Source organism: Sardina pilchardus, chromosome 12 (assembly GCF_963854185.1).
Source record: "Sardina pilchardus chromosome 12, fSarPil1.1, whole genome shotgun sequence".
Lineage (NCBI taxonomy): Eukaryota > Metazoa > Chordata > Actinopteri > Clupeiformes > Clupeidae > Sardina > Sardina pilchardus.
In genome coordinates, this window is record NC_085005.1 from 23,729,480 (window position 1) to 23,754,309 (window position 24,830).

Here is a 24,830-nt window from a genome sequence, read left to right on the forward strand (position 1 = left end):
TTTAAGAGGCAAAGGAGCCATCAGCAGATACACTTTTAGTTTTAACACACACATACACACATACACACATACACACACACCTTTAGGAAACACACACACACACTCACATTCACACTTCTCACGCATATGCACACATCCAGGCACATTTGCACATACATACTGACAAACGCCCCACAAAACCAAGCACATACCCATACACACATTCTCTCTCTCTCACACACACACACACAAACACACACACACACCACCAACCACACACATTCTCTCTCACTCTCACACACACTCGCACGCACAGCCTGAAGGTCCAACAGAGACCCAACATAAGGGGAGAGGGGAGTGACAGACAGAATACAGAGAGACAGATAGAGAGAGGGAGTGAAGGATGACAGAGGAGGAGAGGAAGAGAGGGATACAAGGAGGTGTATCTGTCACAAGCACAAACATACTAACGCAAAGCACTGTAGTGCAATTTCATTTGGTGTTCAGCTTTTCCTGTGCGAGTGTGAAGAAAGAAACATCAAGAACGAGGTGCATTGACGTAAAAAAAAAAAATCCTTCCATCACAAGGTTGAAGGACCTCTAAAAACGACGCTACCACATAGCAACGCTCCAATTACATCCACCACACACATAAACACCAGGTAAACAACAACAGCAGCAACAAAAAGAAGAACAACAACAAAGATAACGACTACCGTTGTGATCAACTGACCACAGAACAGAGTCTGCGAAATGTTTACCACCAGAGCAGGAGAGAAGGAGAGAAAGAGAGAAAGAGAGAAAGAGCGAGTGCTACAGAGTGAAAGAGAAAGAGGGAGAAAGGTGACGAAGAGAGAGGTGCTGTGATCGACAGAAAAAGATAGAGAACAAGAGAGAGAGAGAGAGAGAGAGAGAGAGGCATAGTGATATAAACAGAGAAAGAGAGGATCAAAGAAACAGAAGAGCAAGAAGGAAGGATAAAGAAGGACAGTGAAGGAGAGAAGAGGAGAGACTGTGACAGAAAGAAAGAAGGAAGGAGTGGGCATACCCAGACAAGAGCACTGAAAGTAACAGAGAGAGAGAGAGAGAGAGAGAGAGAGAGAGAGAGAGAGAGAGAGAGAGGGAGGAAGAGAAAAACACAGACAAGAGTGCGACCGCTCTCTTTCTCTCGTTCGCTGCAGCGACTCCGCGGACTCACCTAACGGGAGGAGTGGGTACGCCTTCCTGCGCTTTCGCCATGGTAACCACTTACTCCAATTCATCATCGTCCCAAGTTTGCAGGGAAGCGAGGGAGGAGAGCAGTGGGGAAGAGAGAGAGAGAGAGAGAGAGAGGCAGAGGGAGAGACAGAGAGGAGAGGAAGAGAGGTGTGGAAACTGAACTGAAGACTAACACAGGAAGAGGAAGCTGACAGGAGGTGCATGCAGCAGGGCACAAAGCATGCTGGGAAGTTTTCTGCCAACAAAACCACAGAGAGAGAGAGAGAGAGAGAGAGAGAGAGGGAGAGAGAGAGAGAAGAGAAAGAGAGAGAGAGAGAAAGAGAGGGGACAAAGTGACAGAGAGAGAGACAGAGTGACAGAGTGACAGAGTGACTGTGTGTGTTTGTGTGTGTGTGTATATCCGTGTGGGTTTGTGTGTGTGTGTATATACGTGTGTGTGTGTATGTGTGTGTGTGAAGGAATGACTGAAGCAAGAGACTGAAAGAGAGAGAAAAAGAGAGAAAGAGAACGTCTGCGTATGGATGTGTGTGCGTCCATGTGCCTGCATGTGTGTTTGTGTGTTTGTGCATCCGTGTGCGTGCATGTGTGTGTGTGTGTGTGTGCGGGTGTGTGTCTGTGTGCATCCATGTACGTCTGTGTGTGTGTCCATGTGTGTGTCTGTCTGTGTGTCTGTGTGTGTGTGTCTTTGTGCGTCCGTGTGTGTGTGTGTGTGTGTCCATGTGTCTGTGTGTGTGTGTGTCTTTGTGCGTCCATGTGTGTGTGTGTGTGTGTGTGTGTGTCCGTGTGCGTCCATGTGTGTGTCACTGTTGTTTCAGGGCTGGTTGGAGCAGCTGAACACATATTGGCTTCAACCGCACACCTGCAGCAAAACAGATGACATAACACCCACGTACACGCACGACAGACAGAGAGAGAGAGAGAGAGAGAGAGAGAGCAGTGAGAGGAGTAAACAGGGAGCGAGTGAGTGAGTCACTAAGAAATTAATTAAAAATTGTGTGTAAGTGAGAGAGGAAGAGAGAGGAAGAGAGAGGGGGGTGTGTGAGTGTGTGTGTGTGTGTGTGTGTGTGTGTGTGTGGAGGACATGTGAAAGTGTGTGTGTGTGTGTGCGTGTGTGTGCCTGTGTGTGTGCGCAGGACATGTGAGTGTGTGTGGGTGTGTGTGTGTATATATGACCACACACATTCACTCATACTCGTCTGAGCTCCACCACTCGCCATCATATTTCCCATCATGCCTTGCTCTGGGCGCCCACCCTCTCGTCCCCCTGGTCCTGCCAGGTGAGCAGGGCAGCTGGGAAACCCCCCCCCCCCCCCCCCCTCCCCCATTCTAGCCCCACCCCTTCCTCTGGGGCGACCCCAAGGCCCTGGGAACCCCTCGTATCCGCACGACCCCGGCGGAACACGGACCACCCCGAGCCCTCCCGGCCGGCACAGGTGGGAGTGGGATTGGCAGGTGCTCCGAGCGCCGTAAGGGTCGATAGGAACCGCAGCCGGCCCGCCGTGGACGAAGCTCACTGCACTGCTGCACACAGCAGAGAGACACCAGGAAGTCACGCGGCAGGAATGCTACATGTTGACTTGTTTCCGCTTATTATTCAAATGTCGTGTTTGACCTGGAAATCATGTGGAAAACAACACCCGAGAGTTAACAACCGAGAGAAACTAAATCAAGGCAGGTGAGAATGAAATCATCTCCCTTCCGGTTTGACTCTCTCTGTGGACTACACTAGGGGAGATGTGCTCACCTTTCTCATCTTGACTGCCAGGAAGCTCAAGCAGCAGGTTTACCAATAGTAACGCTAAATCCGACCCCAACTCTAACCCAAGGTGCTGCTCGACTTTGGGTCTGTAAATGACCTAAATGAATTACTGAAGTAAATTAAATGAATTACTATTCTGCCAATTCTACAATCACCTACTTACATGTCGCTTATGAAAGATTAAGGGTTTGATAGTGTTCTATTACCTTGTGAATGCATAGGGTTAGTAATAGAGACGATAGATCGTTTGCTCTGCTTGGTAATAACAGGAAATACATTTGGTAAGACGAGGTTATTCTCTGTAAGGAAAACCTACAAGTCAAACCGAAAAATATCTGTGCCTTAAAAACTCTACAAGGCACTGTTTGGCATTTAGCTTCTTCTTATTTTACGTTAGTACTTTCTGACATTGAGGAACTCCTTCCTTTGGAATCAATAGAGTGTTAACAGAGACTGCACTTAATGCAGTCAGGTCACAAACGCCCACGCGTTTCAGACATGGCCCAGGGGCCCCTCGATCCATAACCCTGAGGAGAACTCACTGACCACATCGACGGTTGAGTGAGTGTGTGAGTGAGTGAGTGTGTGAGTGCAGGGCCGATAGACAGGAAATTATCTGTCCCTGAAATGATCAAATACATTCAAAGACAATATACAGAATAGCCTTTCTTGACATCGTACATGGCCGAGCTCAAGCCTGAATTCAGGCACCACGCCTGAACTCTATCAGGCCTGTGAGTGTGTGTGTGTGTGTGTGTGTGTGTGTGTGTGTGTGTGTGTGTGAGTGAGTGTGTGTGATACCTTCCCAACCCCTGTCAAAACAAATGGCACTCTGATACCAACTGCTCTTGAGGTGACGACATACGGGGACAACTTTTTGAGCAATGTTGCTGGGCAACCACTGATTGAAAGTGTTCTGATTGGATAATCATGATCATTTGCACACTGATAATCAAAGCTATCCACAAAGTTGCCCCAAATCAATGTGGAATGTGCCAGAACAGCTGTAGTCAGGAAAAGAGCCCAGCAGCACTGCTCCAACAGCAGCCTGGTGCATCATATGCTTTACACAAGCTAGTCTGTTTGGCCCAAACACAGGCCCGCCGGCAGAGCACCCAGAGCCACACGTTCTCTCCCGAGGTAGAACCCAGAGGTACAGTAGGTGAACGTTCTCCCCCAGTATAGAACTCAGAGTTGGGTGACAACAGGAGTGGAGGTACTGGAGGGGGGGAGAGAGAAACACACACACACAAACTGCAAACTGCAAACAACTCTCTCCCCAACACATACACACTGTTTAAACAACTCACTACCACACACAAACAGGTGCACAAGGTGTCTCTCTCCCTCCCTCTCTGAAACACACACATGCGCACACACACACACACATACACACACACACACACACACACAATGTCCTACACCTGTGCTGGTGACATTGTGTATTGCAACAAACAACTGGATAAACAGAGAGGGAGAACGATAGTGAGAGGGGGAGGAGGGGTGTAAACAGAGAGGGGGGGGGAGGGAAAGAGAGAGAGTGAGAGAGAGAGAGAGTGAGAGAGAGAGACAGTGGGGGATGAAGAGGGGAGGAGAGAGGAAGAAAGTTTTTTTTTTTTTTTCACTCTTCTTTCCAGCAGGAAGAAGGGAAACACCGCCAGCCAAATTCACAGGATTTACACCCTTCCGCTACCTTAAACACACTCACACACACACACACACACACACACACACACACACACACACAGGATCAACACTCACTGTGACCTGGACATAAGACCGAAAACACAGAGAGAGAGTGAGAGAGAGAGAAAGAGAAAGAGAGAGAGGGAAAGGGAGTGGGAAAGAGGGAGGGGAAGGGGAGAATATGAGTCATAGCAAGACAAGTGTTCTCATCTCTCCATCGCTTTCTATCTCTCTCTCACACACACACACACACACACACACTCTCTCTCTCTCTCCCGCTCACTATCTCTCACGCTCCATCCATCCATTCATCCATTTCTCTCTCTCTCCCTCTTTCCTTCCTTCCTTCCTTCTCTCTCTCTCTCTCTTTCTCCCTCCCTCCCTCCTACAGACTGACATCCATCAGAAAAAGCCTTTATTTCCCAGAATTCCCCTGCCCACACAGGGCAGCTCCCTGCACTCCTTCCTTCAGAGAGAGAGAGGAGGAGAGAAAGAGAACCGGAACTAACCCTAATTGACATTGACATTTAGCGACCCTCTCGATTTCCAACTTGAGACACAACACACACAACACACACAACACACACAATACACACACACACACACAGTGGATAAAGAGGTGCAACACCATTTCTAAAGCCAGATGGTGACTCTGCTATGAGAGCAAATGTGACTGTGTAATAAAAAATGATTGATGGCACAGTAACCAATTAAAACACTGGCTGCAGTGCAGCTACAGGATGTTTTTATTTCTCTTTACTTTTTCATTTCAGACATTTTTGATATTAATGCTGGACACAGAGGTGCTGATCTTAGAGGGCAGACAAGGCGTCTTCAGAGAGCGACACAAACTTTAAAAGCCATTTGGCCGCCTGCCGTCAATGGACACACGCCCGCTACCGTCACTTTGACTTCTAATTAAATTCACTCTGTGTGTGTGTGTGTGTGTGTGTGTGTGTGTGTGTGTGTGTGTGTGTGTGTGTGTGTGTGTGTGTGTGTGTGTGCTAATGGGTATTGACCTAGAGCATCCCATCTTTAGTGCTGTCCCAGCCGACTCTAGTCTGTCCATGTCTGACAGTTGTCCTTTGTGTTGGGACTCAAAGACTAAGAGGCCTCAGTTTAAGCAGCAGCCAAAGTGAGTCCACAAGAGTGAATACTGCAAGAGCTGCTACTGTGTGTTCACCTCAAACCTCCAATGTGACTGTTTTGGGTTTGAGTGTGTGTGTGTGTGTGTGTGTGGGGGGGGGGGGGTCACTTCCATGTTTTTAATGGGCAAAGAACCGACTGATATAACACTCTGTTACACTGATACACACACTACTGTACTGCACACTACTTAAGCCGAAAGGTAATGTCATTTTCAAGGGGACATGAAGAGGGCACCTGCAAAGAACCCTTCAACACAAAACAACAATCCAGAAACTAGAGCTTTAGAATCTTTAGCAATCCAATAGAACCCTGCATCACAATACAACAATCTAGAAACTAGAGCTCTAGAATCTTTAGCAATCCAATCGAACCCTGCATCACAATACAACAATCTAGACACTAGAGCTCTAGAATCTTTAGCAATCTAATGGTACCCCGCATCACAAAACCTAGAAACTCTAGCACCTTCAGTCATCTAAAATAATCCTGCACAAAAGCAATTCACCCACATAGAAACTTGAACTGTAGAGCCTTCAACATGTAACAGAAGCCTGCATAAAGGTCGGCGTCCACTGGACACATATGCGGCCCGACGCGACAAGAAAAAAAATGAGAACTCCATTGCTTTTAACGGAGCAAAGCCCACTAGAAACGCCTACCACGCGGCAGCCGCTCAGGGTTAGAAAACGGTTCTAAAATCCTGCGCATCAAGCCCCACACCGCTGATCGCCATGTCCAGTGGGCGCCGGCCTTAACTGACCTCACATCTAGAACTCCAGAATCTTTAGTAACAAGATGAAACCCTGCACAACAAACACACTGACTGCTTGTTGAAAGAAAAATGTACACTAGAATATTACCTGACACTCTAGAATCTTTAGCAATCTGAAAGCTGCAATAAGAGTGGGCTGATCAAAGGCTTGATCTGCTCTGTCGAAGAGCCCGTTCGGCCATCAGCTGTGTTCATTTCTATATGAAGAAAAGGCTCCACCTGAGGGTCAGGTAGTGAGTGGAAAGTATTGTGATCCATGAGAACATCTGTAGAGAGTCAAAGGAGGGGTGTCTCTCTATCTCTCTCTCTCTCTCTCTCTCACTGAGTGTGTGTGTGTGTGTGTGTGTGGAGTTAGTGTATTGTTGGTGTAACCCTGAGCGCTACTGCAGTTGGGCCACTGGTGCTGGCCCGCCCTAGGAAACGTTGCCAGGAAACGCCACACTCACATTCCATTCAGACACACACACACACACACACACACTCGATTTAGTGATGGTGGATGTCAGAAAAGCTTCTTCAGATGCCATGGTAACAGCTGTCATAGACAGACACACACACACACACACACACACACACACACACACACAGGGGCACATAGCAAAGCACAGCCAAGACAACCATACACACAACAACGTTTTATGTTGTCATTTTTGGGGGGAGCTCTTTCACATTTTTTTGTCTTTTGGTCTGTCCTGCTACACCCTTCCAGTCACAGGCTATTCTTAGATGCCATCAGTTCCCATTTCTGGCACGGGCCAGATCCTCACCAAACACTCATACATACACACACACACACACACACACACACACACTGCTGTGGAATAGGAGCTGGAACAAATAAGGAGATTTGCTGCAGTGCTGTTTTCAGGCTGAACACATCCGAATTAACATTCCTCCACAATTTTCCCATAACATAGTGTGTGACTATTAATAAATAGGTCTTAGAGGCAGTGTAGACCCACAGCAATGTAGTGCAACGGTTCATGTGTTTTAAGTACTTTAAATTCAAACTGGGCTCAATTACATAGGTTATGCTGGGTGTTTGTGTGTGTGTGTGTGTGTGTCCAGTATATTTTGATATGACTCACTAGAGGCATATCAAAACATGTCAACTATGTCTGTGCATGTGTGTGCCTTTGTATAAACGCCAGGCAGTCTTCATGTAGCAATCATAGCTAACCAACATATTATAGCATCATTACACCTCCATGACTAATGTCCTAGACAGGAGCTAGCCACGGTACACTGGCTGGGAAACAAACAAATGCAAACACCCTCACACACACACACACACACACACACACACACACACACGCACAAGCCTGCGGTGCGCTAAAACTGGCCAGTGTGTATGCATGAGGCTACTCATGTGATGTGGCGCGCGCACACACACACACACACACACACACACACCAGTTAGTCCCAGTTTCCTGGCTATGGGTGGTAGAGTGAGTGCGCTGCCTTTGTTCAGACTATTTGACTTGTGGCTCTGTTTATATTGGAGGCTGGTGAGGAGCTGTGGCATGTTAGTGTGCTATGATTTACACGGCGGGGAAGGAAACGAATTAACACTTTCAATCCAGGGAGCGTTCCATCTCCACGTATTTCACACACACACACACACACACACACACACACACACACACACACACACACACACACTGAATGGGTGACACAGACTTTCCTATAAATCAACACATGGTCTGTGATCACACACCAGGCAACACACACTTACAGCATATAGGAGTAGCCACGAGAACACACGTGAACACACACACACACACACACACACAACAAAATTAGGGTGAAAGATGGTAAAGACTGTTTGATGCCATCAACAACTGCACACACACACACAGACACACAATATCTTTCTATGACACCCTTATCATAGGACAAAAACAATCACAAAGGGAGAAAAATAACACCGCATTCAGACACACCCAAATCATCGCACCTTGACACACACACACACACCTGGGTCAACAGCAACTCCATATTAGTGGCATTCACAATAGTGGAATGCTACCCCCCACCACACACACTAAAAACGGCTCAACAGTTCAGAGGGCCTGGGTCATTCAACCCCAGGTAAAACATTAGACAGAGAAACACACACACACACACACACACACACACACACACACACACACACACACACACACACACACACACACACACACACACACACACACACACACACACACACACACACACACACACACACACACACACACACACACACACACACACACACACACACACACACACACACACACACACACACACACACACACACTTGTCCAAAGGTGACCCAGCTTCACTAGGTGGTGAAACAAAACAACAGGAGGGGGATATGTAACTGAACTCCACCACGTCTCTTTATTTGGTGGCTTTTTTTCACTGCTTCCCAGTGTCCTATTACACACACACACACACACACAGACGAGGTTGAGGATTGCCATGTCACCAGACCAGCATGGCATGACCCAACACACACACACACACCCACACACACACACACACACACACACACACACACACAATAGAGGTACATCTTAATCGTTCTGACGAAGCTGACTAGAGCACCAAGCATATCTGTTCAACTAAGAATAGGGCTCATAAAAAGAGAAGGGAATTCACACCTATTTATCTCCCTGTCTTTTTGACTCAGACACACAGACACAGACACACACACACACACACTTTCACTGAGTATACTGTACTACACCACAGGGATGGAGAGAGAAGTTTAGAGCCGAGATGCGTAGGGAGAAAGTAGACGTGCTACTGGAGCGAGTCATATTCAAAATAATGCACAAAAAAAATTATCTGCAGAAATCCTCATTCATTTCGATTGCCACTTTCAGATAGAGGGAAATGGAGTTCGCGCCTAAGTCACAGATAGCTTCGGCCCTGAAGTGGTACTATGAAGCTTATCTATGTTTTACACACACACACACAGTTCTGAAGTGGTACTATGAAGCTTACCTCTGTTTTCCGACACGGTCAGAAGAAAGAACAATAAAGATCAATGCTATCAATATCAAACAAACCAAGAAACTACCACTACTAACTACGATTAGTCTGACATTTGTCATCGATTAATCCTATATTTGACATCGATGACTGAGGTTTGTGCAGAAATGAAGCATGGCTAGCCTAAACTGTGCCCCTACAACCTCCTTACAATCCATACAATAAAGGTGATAAGCAGTTAAGTCTTAGCGGATGTTCCTGCTGCGGAATAATACAGATTTTACAACTTTTATTTGCTACTGTGTTGTTGCTATATTGACAACAAGCCTCTAGATCTACTTTAAATTAGTGCTCAAAATCAGTTCATGGGATTGGGGAAGGAAGGTTGGTTGGTGCAGCCAAGCTTGTCATTGGCAGGCCTGTGTGTGTGTGGGTGTGTGGGTGTGGGTGGGGCACTTCCAAACTGTCCTTCCATGCATGCAATTCATGAAGCCTCCAAAACGGAGGGATAATGGATGAAGGTACACTGCGGTCTTTAATAGCACAGATTTATAAGGGATTTAAAACAGGATAATGTCTTTGAGGCCTTTCACTGAGGGATAAATGGCACAGCAACGCAAATGTTTTTTGCCACAGGTGTCAATCTCTGATAGAGCAGTGCAGTGGCCAGACTCTCAGGCCGACCCTGCTGTTGAATAACTCCTGTGTGTGTGTGTGTGTGTGTGTGTGTGTGTGTGTGTGTGTGTGTGTGTGTGTGTGTGTGTGTGTGAATGGTGGAATGGTGTGAGGGAAACGGCAGCTGGCTGTGAAGGGGTTATGAAGTGAGAGGTAGTTCTGAAATGACAGGAGCGAGTGAGAGAGAGAGAGAAAGAGGGAGAGAAAAATAACAGAGATAAAAATAAAAGGGGGAAGGAAAGAGACAGAGAGAGGGAAAGAGAGAGATAAATTAGAGTGAGAGATAGTTCTGGAATGAAAGCTGGGAGAGGGGCCAGGAGAGGGAGAGAGCACTTGAAAGAGTAAGTGATGGAGGGAAAGAAAAAAGGAAAGATGAAAAGGGAGAGAGAGGAAAAGAGGAGAAGAAGTGTAAGATGAGTTACAGTGAGAGATTCTGTAATGGGTGGATGACATGAGAGCTTGACCATGAGTGAGAGAAAGAAAGAAAGAAAGAAAGAAAGAAAGAAAGAAAGAATAGACTACACAAAGTCAAAATGGAAAAAGTGTGAAAGAAAGCAAAAGAGAAGAATGTGAGAGATTATTTATGGTGGAAAGGAAACAAAAGAGAGAAGGAGTGGAAGACGAGTGATGGCGAAATGGATTAGCGTGGGTATAGAAAGAACGAGGCAGGCATTGATTAGACTTCTTGGGGCGTGTGACTCAAAACTCAGAACAACTTCTCTTTCTCTCTCTTTCTTTCCCGTTCTCTCTCCTACGGAGTTAAAAGCAGGCCTCGAGTCCCAACCAAGAAAACATGACAGCCGCTGTTGCCAGGCAACCACAACAGTTGCAAGAAAAAGCACTGTGGTCTGGAGCTCGGCCGAGGACCCAGCCTTCCCCTAAATCCAGCATTCCCAAATCCAGCATTCCCCAGCCCAGCCTTCCCAAGTCTCATATTCCCTGAGCACCGACAACATATGGGTATGTGCCACCCACTCCAAACCACAAAAAAAAACTAAAAAAAACCCGGAGAGTTGGCAGGAATCAACCGTCATTTCATAAGGATTCAGAAATGATGTGTCAAAGTGCTTATTACAGTATGTCTTGCCAAACTTTACATCTTTTAAATCCAATTTTCATAAACCTTCAAAAATCACTGTGTGGGCCATAGGTGAGGCATGCAGAGACACTGCTACATGTGTATCACAAACTCCACACCCACTTACACTCAAATGCAATGAAATGGCAGTCTGTGGAATACAAGCTAATCAAACTCCAGGTTCAGAACACCCCACCGCACCCCTATAGAACACCGAGGTGGTGCGGTCCCAACAGGCGCTGCTTGTGCTGTGTGGCACCCCGAAGCCCATTAACACCTCATAATGTCCAACACAGATGCACTCTCTTTCAAAACAAACTCCACACTCTGCCTTGTGCCCAAGGGCTTACAAATCAGCAAGCAAGAGCACACCTCAGTGTGTGTGTGTGTGTGTGTGTGTAAGGATAGTTTGCAATAGTGTGTATGTTTGTATGTCTGCGTACGTGTATGTGCACGTGATTTTACCCACATCTGTCCTGCGTGTGAGTGACCAAGTGTGTGACCAGAAGTGCAGGGCAACGAGTTGCCCAGAAGTTTTCCACAGGTGCACCATCACAGATGCTTGAAGCGACCGTCACCGTGCATACACATACATACATGGGGCAGCTAAGACCAGATCATGGCGGCCCTGGTCTCTGAAGACCAGCAGAGTCCGTCTCCCTTGTGTTGCTCAGTCACCCACCTGATCTCCATTTGATGATGTCACTGAACTCGTTGTCGGCTACTCCCTCTGCGGTATCCCTGGACGACGCTGCGTCGGCCATGTTTCCCTGTGTGTGTGTGTGTGTGTGTGTGTGTGTGTCTTCACGCTCCGCGCCTGCGGCTAGTTTGGTCGGAAATGTCCAGATAGATCCAGTCACCTCCTTGCTGGTCCCACTCGGACTGTAACCCCACCTGTAAACAGAGACATCCCACTGAGTCAGTCCGACCTTCGTCTTGCAGCCTACCTCGAGATGTGGTCTGTGATTCTGGTCCATTAGACTTTCTGTACAATTCAGAAAATTGCCCCTCGCGATCCTCTAGCTGTCCATTCTCTGCTTACGGCTAAAAGAAATCCAGCGTTTGTACATAATCCCTGGCTCTGTGAATGGGGAAACAAACACACAGGCTCGGAGCCAATCCATACATAATTTTAGCTTATCAACAACACATTGCTTCCGGAGCAAGGAGGGAAGGGGTGTCCTTTGATTGGCTTTTGAGCCAAAACATCGACAAACCCTTATGCCAGATCTGCAGACTCCTCCTTCAAACTTTACAGACCATATAATCTCACACCCAATCCCAGAATTTGACTCTCCAGTCCTGGCTAGAGTTCAAACCCACTCCCTGGCTTTACTCTCAAACAGTAACTCTCGCTCTTTGCCCAGACCTGAGGACTGGACTAGGAAACGAGATCAACAGCTTTCTACTAAATACCAATCAACTGTTTCAACCCAGGTAACTTCCAAAAGCAACAGCTAATCTTCAAGGACCACGTCCCCTTTTAAAACCAAATATGCTACCCGGATGAGCCAGTAACCTCACAACGTAAAGACACAAATGCACCCCCTTTTGCCCTGTTACCATAATCCCAGACTAGGATTGTCTAATCCCGATACTGCTCAGTCCCACAGCAGTCTCTGGCATTATTCTCCATCTTTGTCCCAAATGGGCTGGCTCTTGCTCTGATCTTGGGGACAGACTCCTCCACGCCACACCCAAACCCTAAGCCTGGCTGGAGCCCAGAGGCCCAGAGAAGAGACAGGCCCTTTGGTCAATTACAGTGTGTGTGTGTGTGTGTGTGTGTGTGTGTGTGTGTGTGTGTGTGTGTGTGTGTGTGTGTGTGTGTGTGTGTGTGTGTATACTGCAGAGGCCGAAAGGCCTGAGGGGGAGGAAGGAGGCCAGAGAGTCGACGAGGTGACCGCTGAGAATGGGTGGTGCAGTGAACACCACAGGCATGCTATCATTACCACATCTATAGAGGCACGGGTGGAGTCTTATTAAAGCACACCATCTGACAACAGAGGATTGTCAAAAAAAAGTGCAAGAGTGTGTGTTTGAGTGTGTGTGAAAACCAAGTATGCTGAAATGGAACAGTGGTCGATGAGTGACCACTGAGTCCCTCGGAAGGACTGTGTCACACACATACACACACACACTCCCTCTCATACACTCACAGAGTTGTGACTTGCTGAATTTAGCTCAGGTGGGCCGGACGGACCTCTGCACAAGTGTACTTTTGCAAGGCCCAGATGTCAATTCGGAGCTGACGTCACGTTGATAATGGTGGAATGTTGAGAGGTGCAGAAGAACATGCAAGCGTGCGCGGGGCTCGAGCAAACCTCCATGAAAGGCGCTATATGGAGGGGGACCGAGAAATAAACAAGCTCGGGCGCTGTTAGAGGGTGACGTCAGCTCCTAAAAGTAGAAATAAAAAACATTTGGCTACGATTTCAGTTCCCCTCGCGAGACATGCCTCCTTCCTTCCCTCCCCTCGCACACAGAGCTTCCCAAAAACCAGCGAGGGTTCAATGAAACTAAGTGCACTAGTCTTATAAGCATTTCCATACAGGTGCTGGCTACTATGGACATAACGTTAGCTCTACCTAGCCAAACAGGTAGCTCTACACCGGTGCACAGGGCCAAACCTGTGTCCATTCGGTGGACTGTGTCGTTTTCAGCCCGCCTCCCATGGGTCGTTTTAATCCGATCATCACAGTAAGCACCAACATGAGAACGATTTTGTGTGCTGACTCTTGACACACAAGAGTGTCTGGCCACCCCCTTCATTTCTCCGACCCTCATGGTCACTCACCACACACACACTCATAGTCTAGCAGCTACACAGACACATAACGCCATTCCCTAACTGCTGACTTTACCCACCTTGCAGGATGGAAAACAATATCTTGCCAAGCACATTCAGGATCCATTTGAAACGTTAACTTCACTTAACTTTTGAAAACAGGATTCAATCTATCTTTTTAACCAACTTCAAGTAATTTGATTTGATCCGAGCCGATCTAGCATTGCTTCGAAACAACATTGTTTTGCTACAGATGAATGGCTAACCAAGGGATTTGATAATAAGTAACTCCCACCTTACTGACAGTCCTGGGGTCTGAACAAAAGTCTCCCAAAAAGTTTCGAAGAAATCAGCGAGGAGCAGCGAGAGAAGTGAGCTATTTCCACGTTTGCTGTCCCCTCGCCACGGCCTTTAAGACATTTTCAAACACATCAGCCCCGACTCGCACACCCAGACTCCACTTGAACGCGCTCCCAAAAAAATGTGTTGTGAGGGATATTCTCAATCAAAAGTCAGAGAATATTTCTTTCTCCGCAGTGCCAGTGGCTGTTGTATTCTTCCACCGCCACTGCACGGACAGGATTGTGTTCCGGTTCTGAAGTATCGCCGTTGTAGACAGGAAAACGGGTGCAAATGCAGCTTAATTCGAGCCCTTCCCGAACTTTGTTCCTGTTGCAAGCTACCTTTCCCTTCCCCGCTGCCTGCGCAAGCCTGCAAAAAAAACTTCGCAAACGTAGAGATGGAAACATGGCGCGAGCGCCGTCACGTGACCGCGCACCCTGGCGACCAACTTGGACTATGGTGCCCCCTCGTTGGGACAGAAAGTTGGGATGTGGCGTGGCAGCAAGCTTGGGCAAAACCAAACGTCAGCTAAGCGGCCTTAACCGATTAACCAACCTACCATTGACCGATACACCAGGGCACAACTAGTGCAAATTGTAAGAAAATTGTTCGAACAGTTTATATAAAAAGGACATAGGCTATTTATGAATGTTTGGTTATTTAGGCGTAGGCCTAATCAAAGCATTATTTTCAAATTACCATTGCATGCGGGCTTTTTATTATTATCATTATTTTACATTTATCACACCTAATTGTAAACAGTTACTTGAAAAATAAAACAAAGTAGTGTGGGATGCTGTTGAGGGCATGGTGTTTTGCCGGGGGAAAGAAGTCCGAGTCCAACCCATGGTCCAACCGCATGACTACAGCTCTGGAATAAATGTTCTTATAGTGCCCTCTGCCGGTCTTTTGGCAATACTTTATAAACGTGCTTCTTCGGAGAACTTTCAAGAAAGGCGTATTTCCCGCGATTAAAACGTGTGAAACAGGGAGGGCTAAGCCCACCCAAGCACTGTTTCTTGCCTACCCAAACAGAGTCAAAAAGTCAATGTTTTTTTTTTTTCTTTTTCAGTTGTAGGCTACATCTGCACAGTCTCAAGCTCAGTTTGGATGTAGATGAGTTGGTGTTGAGCCAGCTGGTACATACTGTAGCTGTGCACTGTTGCTGCCTGGTATCTCTAGCTGTTGGCAGGGATGGGTGAAAATACATCAAAATTTCTTTTAAAATAAGATATAAAAAAACTCAATTTCAAGTGTATCAAAATAAACTACAACATTCACAGCCACACCACATATCAAATTAAAATACTGTATTTTTAGTAAAGTATCAGGTTATCACTGCAATCTTCCATATCTATCTATTTAATCTATTCCTTCATCAGTACACTGACTCTGTTGATTAAGTGGACAGTACTCAAAGTAGTGGACAGTGCACTCAAAAAGTCACAACCGAACTTGTCAAGCGGTACAAAGTGGAGACAAAATAGACATCGTCCAATGCATGCCCAGATTGAGCAGTGCTGCAGGACAACCACATAACCGGTTCCATGTCTTCTGATTGGATGATTAAAGTTCTCAAGAAACTGATCATTAAACTTCTCAAGAAACTTGAGGTTGGTAGAAGGGAGTTTATTGTGTGTGTGAGCAACCTACTCGTTAGTCATCTTGCACGGGATCATCTGCCGGGATCCTATAGGCCTGTTATGATCACAAGTCTGGAGAAATGATTAATTCATTAATTCAATACATTTTTCATTGTGTTGCATTAGGCCAGGGGGGGTAGCCTAGGGGCAATTCCATATCAGTTGGAACAGGTCCGACACCATGGTCCTCAGTTTTTCCTGATTTTTGGTCCAAATGTTCCCCCATGTCTCATTAGAAGAAAGCCAAAATTTTAGCTGGGTATCTTGTTTAGTTTCTGAGATATGGCTCTTCAAATGTGGATAGACGTGTCCTAAAAAAAGGCTGAAATTTCCTGTATTTAATGAGCACCACTTTTTTTTAAACCCCTCTCCTCTCTTAAGGCTACCATATTATTTTCTAAAAATTTGAACACTGGGGCAGTACCCTGTGTTGTTGTCCAAAATCACAAAGGAATTACAGTCCTTCCCACCATTGGAGACTTATTCATCGAAACAAACCCATATTTTTTTTGAAAGCAATGAAAAAAAAAACCTGTTTTTGTTCTCTTATGGTCATGAATGGCTAGCACTCACATTTTTAAAACTCTACATATATATAGTCCATGGGTAGGAGAACATGTTGACAAAAAATTGAGAATGTTAGTTTTCGTATTTCGAGGCTATGAGCCTTCAAAGTTGGCCAAAATGGCGTTTTTTCCTAAAAATGCCACTTTCATTGCCTTTTTCCGAGGACAAGATGAAATGCAAATCCAACATTTCTTTTTTTCTGCAATAGTGTGGCACTTCGTAGACCATGTGAATGTGGTAGATCCAACCTGTCCATTCTAATATCCCCTCAGCACATGTCTGAAGTTAGAAAAAATGAAAAATAGTCATGGCTGAAGGAGGTGTTGGTTTGATTTGTATGAACCTCTTAGAAGGACAATATGGGGTGTAAACCCATTTTTTCTGCTTGAGGGATCAGAATGCCATCCTGTAAACAGGATAAGAATGTTATATCCCATTTTTACTCTTTATTGATCCCTTAGAATATGTCCAAAAGTTGTCATAAATGAAAAAAGGCGACTAAATTGAGGGGCTTAAATGGCCAAGTGGATCAAGTCACACAAGGCTAAAAATGAAATATAAGACAGAAGAGATACTGAGGGAGAACACTGTGAAATGTATAACCCTGTTACGATGGCCTTTGAACCCACTGTGTCCCTAATATCCTGTGATAACCGGAAGTTGGTTTAAAACAGGAAATAAACTTTAAAAAGGCTATATCTAGAGAACGGAAGGTCATAGAAATAAACATTCACTTCTTGCTTGATCCTCATGGTCGAATTATGTCTGATGGAGCAAATCAGATTGAGTCTACGACCTTCCATTCAAGAGTTGTTTGCAATAAACTATTTTCCATTGAAACGAATGGGAAAAAACAAAAAAACTGATATTTGCTTAAGTGTTGAGGCCAAAATCATGGTTTGAGATATGGTGTAGGAGTATGTTTCAGACCATTTGGAGTTGATTGGTACCCACTTTGTGTGACATAAAAAAAAACCTTGGGTTCAACTTAGGGATGGATATGGATGACCAAAAAGTGTAGGATTTTCACTGGTCCTAGGGTTATGTTTATCTAAGTGGATCTCGGGTTAACTGTCCAGGGATACCATTAGAACAAATCACAATGCATGCTGCATCCAACGGTAACTCCAACAGCAACCAGGAGACAATATGCTTTGTGCAGAACACATTTTTTTTAATAAGAATGAACCTCAGTTAGAGACACAGTGGGTTCGAAGGCCATCATAGCAGGGGTTATACATTTCACAGTGTTCTCCCTCAGTATCTCTTCTGTCTTATATTTCATTTTTAGCCTTGTGTGACTTGATCCACTTGGCCATTTAAGCCCCTCAATTTAGTCGCCTTTTTTCATTTATGACAACTTTTGGACATATTCTAAGGGATCAATAAAGAGTAAAAATGGGATATAACATTTTTATCCTGTTAACAGGATGGCATTCTGATCCCTCAAAAAGACAAAATGGGTTTACACCCCATATTGTCCTTCTAAGAGGTTCATACAAATCAAACCAAAACCTCCTTAAGCCAAGACATTTTTTCACTTTTTCTAACTTCAGACATGTGCTGTGGGGATATTAAAATGGACAGGTCGGATCTACCACATTCACATGATCTACAAAGTGCCACACTATTGCAGAAAAAAAGAAATGTTGGATTTGCATTTCATCTTGTCCTTGAAAAAAGGCAATAAAAGTGGCATTTTTAGGAAAAAACGCCATTTTGGCCAACTTTGAAGGCTCATAACCTCGAAATACGAAAACTAACATTCTCAATTTTTTGTCAACATGTTCTCTTACTCATGAACTATGTATATGTAGAGTTTTAAAACTGTGAGTGCTAGCCATTCATGACCATAACAGAACAAAAACAGGTTTTTTTTTTCATTGCTTTCAAAAAAAATATGGGTTTATTTCCATGAATAAGTCTCCAATGGTGAGAAGGACTGTAATTCCTTTGTGATTTTGGACAACAACACAGGGTACTGCCCCAGTGTTCAAATTTTTAGAAAATAATATGGTAGCCTTAAGAGAGGAGAGGGGTTTAAAAAAAAGTGGTGCTCATTAAATACAGGAATTTTCAGCCTTTTTTTAGGACGCGTCTATCCACATTTGAAGAGCCATATCTCAGAAACTAAACAAGATACCCAGCTAAAATTTTGGTTTTCTTCTAATGAGACATGGAGGAACATGTGTACCAAAAATCAGGAAAAACTAAGGACCATGGTGTCGGACCTGTTCCAACTGATATGGAATTGCCCCTAGGCAACCTGCGGCTCCGGAGCTTCTTCGGCCTCCTTGTAGCAGCTCCCTTTGACCTTGACAAAAAACAAAACACAAACATGAACAAAAGGTATTTCTTAATTCACTCAGATGCAGCTAAATGTTTTATTTATATTAAAGTGGACAAGTTTTTATTTTACTTTCACACAACTATAGGAAGGACTTAAACAGGCCTACAGTTTACAGATTAATACTGTAAAGTAGGCCTACAAATGCACACTACACTTCTGTTGTTGTAACAGTGGTTGTAACAGGTAAAATAAAAAAGATGAAAACTTTTAAAAGTTTACAAGCTCTGTTATTTTTTTGTGGCTTCCGAATTCTTTATTTTTTTGGTGGAAGAGGGGGCAAAATGGCTCTTTTGATAATAAAGGTTGAAGACCCCTGCATTAGGCGAGGGCAACCACATAACCAGCTCCATGTCTTCCGACTGGATGATTAAAGTTCTCAAGAAACTTGAGGTTGGCGTGTGTGTATCAGCAACCTACACGTTACGTATCTTACTGGATCATCTTTCTGAATCTCAATATTCTGCTCACAACAACTCTGGGCAATTTACACCATCAGGGCCAGTCAGAGGCTGCATCAAAGTAAATTATTGGTTTGACGAAAAGTATTCACTACAAAAAAAACACATTTGAAATGTTTTGATTCTTACACACTCTGTCTCAGCAGTATGCTTGTATGACGCTGCTTTCCCCTAATCCAGACAAGTCAGGTGTCAGCAGTCTGTGTGCAACTTGTTCCAGACACCAGCAGGAGGCGGTAGTAACATCATTGTTTTCGTTTATACAATAGTAGCCCATCTCATCCTTCATGTCCTTTCTTTTAGGTCTATGTTCATGTCCTTGTAAGTTCCCTCGCCTTGTAAAAATTCAGGAAAATGTCCAATTACACACGACGGTATAGAACTGTTATTAGAGTCATAGCATATAGGCTATCTAACTTTTATGACATTTCATATCGGTCAGATACTTCACTCGTTTTCATTTGTTGACTTATGAGTAGCATTAAGTCGCTGTAACATCACAGTAACTTTCTTGTCCTTTTTATTTATTTACTCAGTAGTGGATATTGCCAAGTTGCATTGTCTTTCTTCAGCCGCACTGCCTGTGATTAGACCATATTTGCCTCAAAATGTTTTTACCAGGAGTGGGGTTCGAACCCACGCGGACATATGTCCATTGGATCTTAAGTCCAACGCCTTAACCACTCGGCCATCCTGGTACATATAACTACTATTTGGGACCCCACTCAATTTATGTAAAAATCTAACACCTATTTTTGTTTTTCACAACATTGTCACTTTTAAAATGTCTCATGTCGTTATGATAAACTTGTATCTATTCCAATTTCCTGATGGTCTGATTCAGCTAAGGTTTGCAAGCATTTTCCAGGATGCGAAACGTCTACAACCCGATGAGACTGATGACACTCGCTGTGGCACGTCGGAGGGACATTCTTCACCCGCACAAAAGAAACCCCATCTAAGAATAATAGCTTTATTAAATCTATCCAGTATCATCTCCGGAGAGCACGTTGTTAGCTAACGTTAACATTAACTCACCCCCTATCTAGGGTCATCTCCACCAATCAACTAACCTCAACGTTAGCGAAGCTAGCTAGCTAGCAATTTAGCTAAGTATCGGTAGCTAACAGTAGACAGCTAACCCTAGTTTACGTTCAGGAAAATCTAACGACTGTTTCGCCCTGCTGACTTTACTTGCTCCGTGTTTTCTAGGCCCAAATAAAATTGTTTGCCCGATAATGTCAAGGAGCAACCAAACGTAACGTGACACTGATATGAGTTAACGTAAACTTACAGCAGATACACAATTTGTAACTTTCTTTTTCAAAAGACTGTCTAGGCTACATTGTCTTTGCAATCAAAGCCATCGTGTCAAAAACATTACGAAAAGCCGTTTATTTATTACTATATTCTAGTCGTTTTTGTTACATGAAACATCGCATGGTCACGTTCGGCGGGGTCCTTTCAGTCTTAAGAATGTGGCGTGCCCATTCCTGATAGCCAGCCACCACACATTCCTGATAGCCTGCCCGGCAGCCACTAGGCTTGCCTATGACATCACACAACCAAGTTCAACTGGTCTTTCTAGTTATCAGAGGTTAATTATGATCATGTCTTATTTTTGTTTGCTCCGTGTGTTAAGACCATAGACCTAAAAGAAAGGTTTAGACGCCGTCTCTCAGTATCCACTATTCAGTGGTTATGGTTATGGTTATGGTTATGGTTATGGTTATTTAGCAGACGCCTAACAAGGCTATAAATTAAATTAACAGTGAACAATTACAAAATAGGAAGAATAGCAATATTATCAATAAAACAACAATTTTAAGCACTATCATAAAAAAAGCCTCAATAGCCTTAGTAGGCTATACATTTACCTACTTCTAACAGAATAATAACAAAAGCAAATTGCCACAGTAAGAACATGACATTGTAAGGAGATTAGGTTAGGTAGGCTATATGCCTACTATGTCATTCCTCACTGACCATGTTGAGCAGTTACAGAGCATTGACATCACGCTATTTCAGTCACAGACACCCATGGTAGACCAACACTAAGGTTTTGATGACTGTATTTACTTACAGCACAAAATAAACCACCCAAACCTCAAGTGTCCCACATTAGCCTACCAAGTGTCCCATTACCCGAATCCACCCCTAGAAAAGGTATCAGATTTGTATGCTTTTTGAAAACCCATTAAGAAGACTAAAGAGCCAATCATGTACAGTAGCCTAACCATAGGATCCCAGACAAAAAGAGACTTTGTGACTTTTTGGTCTCTTAGCATTGATGGAAGATATGGCACAGCGGATGCGGAGGACCGCAGTGGGGAAAGCTAAGATAAGAAAACATGACATTCAGATCCAGTTAGTTAGATCCGTCTATATGCTCACATAGCATATGGTTTCTGACTATGGACCAGATTCACGCTCAGTAGGCTACACCAAACTCATTCACAAAAAGTCTGGTCACTCATGAAACCTTTCCAACATTCAATGTCTTTGTGAAAATCAGAGAAAACCTTGGTTATTCAATCAACTTCACTGATATTTTTGAAAACTTTGAAATTAATAAAAAACATCTCTGAAATTTCACACAAGATTGTTAGGGAAAACTAGGAGTGGGGTGGTGTACTGTAATTGAGGAAACAGACAATAAAAATGGTCCAAAAGAAAAGCAAGCTTCATGTCATTCCATCAGCCATAATGATTCCGCGAAATCAGTGCCTTTTCGACTTTATTTTGTTTTTAAAATAAAGTTGTTCCAAACTATTTTTTTTCAATACCCATTCATTTAAGACATCTCCATAGTACAAGAAATTATATGGGGCCAACTCAAGCTATAGCCTACCATTTACCATTTTATGACTGTTTATTTATTTCATGTTTTCATAATTTCCTCAGTCCTGTTACCACTGTAATAACACTTCCAATTACAATTATGCAACAGTTTATACATATTTAAGTAGTATTTTGGTCCATCTTCTCATTGAGATTATATCATATTTAGATTTTTTTAGAATTATCTGTTTTAGATCATAATTGGCATTAGTAACAGGACTGAGGTAAGGATTTCATTTTTCATGCAATGGCCATGTTGGCGGTGTAGCAGCCACTATATTCTCTTCTCTCATTTCTTCAACCTTCTCCAGAAGCGACAAAACGGAACTGTGGTTCCGTATACGATGAGACCCTACTTGGGAGATTTTATTTACATCCTGCGCAACAGCACCTTCATCTCCACTCACAGCAGATTGCTCAGATTCCATAGAGAATTCAGAGATTACCACTGTCTGAAAGTAGGCACCAACTTCACCAAAAAAAGTATTTGATTCTCTTCAATTCCAGTTTGTCTTCATCAGTGAGTTGACCTTCGGATGAAGGCATGGACCCCAGGATCAGAGAGACGGAGACAATGTGTTTTGTTCAAGAGCGCTTCTTCAGAGAGCTGTGTCTGCATAGAGACGGCATCAGGGACACGTGGCGTCCACACACCTAGGGCTAGTAGATAGTGTTTTCACAGGGGACATTACTGTGTGGTATGGTAACACCACAGTAAAGGAGAAGAACGCCCTCCAGAGGATAATTGAAACAGTAAAGAGATCTTAGAGACACAGCTGCCCTCTATAGTCATGTGTAGTTGAACCAAGTGGTATATTTTGATACATTTTGTACACTTTTCTTAAAGCCTACATTACATAGATGTGAGAAAATATGACTTGGAACATGTCCCACAGCTCCCTCCTTCTTCATTACCATGCACAATACTGGGGCACCTAAACAAATTAGAATATCATAGTTTTTTTCTTCCTGTAATTTCCTCAATTTATTTTTTTTAAAAAGTGAAAAAAGTGAAAAATTCCAATGAAGTGAAATATAATTCTAATCTCTAGAATCTCAAAATATTTTAATAAAATATTTATAACACAGAATGTCGAACTGAGATCTCTAATCAGCAAATTAAATCAAAACACCGGCAATGGTTTCCTTGAGGACATAGAATGGATGAATTGAGTATTGCACCGTGTTCTCTGATGTTAAAATAGTATATATTCAACTTTGATTGAAAAAAAATCAAACAGATTAGCATCCAGCTTGGCTCATCCTCATTGACCCTATAGCTAAAATGGCACATAACTTTGATGACCGGCTAAATTTCTCTGAGCTTGTAGCCTCAGTCACAAAGTAACGTTGGTTTATTACTTTAATAACAATCTAGTGTTTATACTGTAAATCACTTTGGACTAAAATCTGCCAAATACCATAAATGTAAACATATGGAGTAGTTAAAGGTAACATGTTCTTGTCACAGCAAACATCACCTCACCATCCACTAGCTGTCTTTTCCCTGAATACACAGTAAAAAAAAAAAAAAGGTCTCTGTGGACAGTCCAGGCTCCAGAAATGGCAACAAAAACAACCTGGGCCATAAAAATCAAAGATCATAGAGCACTATGATCTTTGATAAAAACATAACAATCTGTTCCAGCAAATCACAGACGAGAGGCGCATTTAGGAGAGTTTCAATTGCATGGGAGGGGGGAAGTAGCAAAACGATAAGTGATGTTAACCAGCATCGCTTAGAATGCCTTTAAAGTAAATAATTTTCATTAAAGCTGAAGTCGGCATGATTTTTTTTTTTTTTTTATCACATTCACTGAAACTGACACAATGCTCTGACAGAAAAACATAAATCAGCCGGTTTTAGAAAAAAATGCTCCCACCTCCAATGCTTGTTTTGCAACTGTTATTTGTTTGCTTGGTCTAATCAGTGCATGGCTTTGTGAGATCTGACAATCACAGTTTGAGCACACACCACAGATCGCCCCTCCCCCCTCATGCACATTACAATATTTCACAAACCCGATGAAAGGGTGCTCGTGGAGAAGGGACATGAAAGTTGTAAACATTCAAAGTTTGGGTCCCTCAATCTGCCAGACTTGCTGACTGTAGCTTTAATAGTAAATGAACATAATATAAAAATACTGACTAAAGATAATGGAGGCCTATAAACTATAAACTCAATTGCAATTTTACAAGCCAATTAAAGCCATATACTATATTTCTAAGTTCAAGATGTTCATATGAAGGAGGGCACGACCATGCCTCGTGTTCATGATAGCTCTTTGTTCATGCTCTCCTAACTCTCCTAATTCATGAAAAACCAAGACAAAAATGGTTTACATTCTGTGTCTCCTTTGATCTCTCAGTCTGGGCAGGGCAATGGACTTTTCCATTAGGCTATATTTAACATTTTTGAGATGCACCTGTAGGCCGGCATAGTGTGGCACTTGGGCACTGATGAAGCTAAACCCTAAGTGTCCACTAGTGGTCACTGGTGCTAACCTCCCACTCATGAACACACTCCACACGACGCTGCAGGTAAAAGC

The 24,830-nt window shown here is 43.8% G+C and overlaps 1 protein-coding gene and 1 non-coding gene across 5 annotated transcripts in view; both read right to left on the bottom strand.

Annotated features, from left to right (window-relative positions):
- Nucleotides 1-14,770, bottom strand: part of utrn (utrophin) — a 157,904-nt gene extending 143,134 nt beyond the window's left edge. For 3 of the 4 annotated variants that reach the window (XM_062551192.1, XM_062551193.1, XM_062551190.1), the window contains exons 1-2: nucleotides 14,376-14,770; nucleotides 11,978-12,189 (exon numbers count right to left, since the gene is read on the bottom strand). In XM_062551192.1, the coding sequence (XP_062407176.1) occupies nucleotides 11,978-12,059 (82 nt within the window). In that variant the 5' untranslated portion in view covers nucleotides 12,060-12,189; nucleotides 14,376-14,770. Of the gene's footprint in view, nucleotides 1-1,177; nucleotides 1,308-11,977; nucleotides 12,190-14,375 lie in introns of those variants that run through there. The other variant, XM_062551191.1, reaches the window with a different exon arrangement.
- A 5,285-nt stretch (nucleotides 14,771-20,055) lies between these two features.
- Nucleotides 20,056-20,138, bottom strand: trnal-uaa (transfer RNA leucine (anticodon UAA)). Its single transcript has one exon. It is a non-coding gene; the product is annotated as a tRNA-Leu (tRNA).
- Between the last annotated feature and the right edge of the window lie 4,692 nt (nucleotides 20,139-24,830).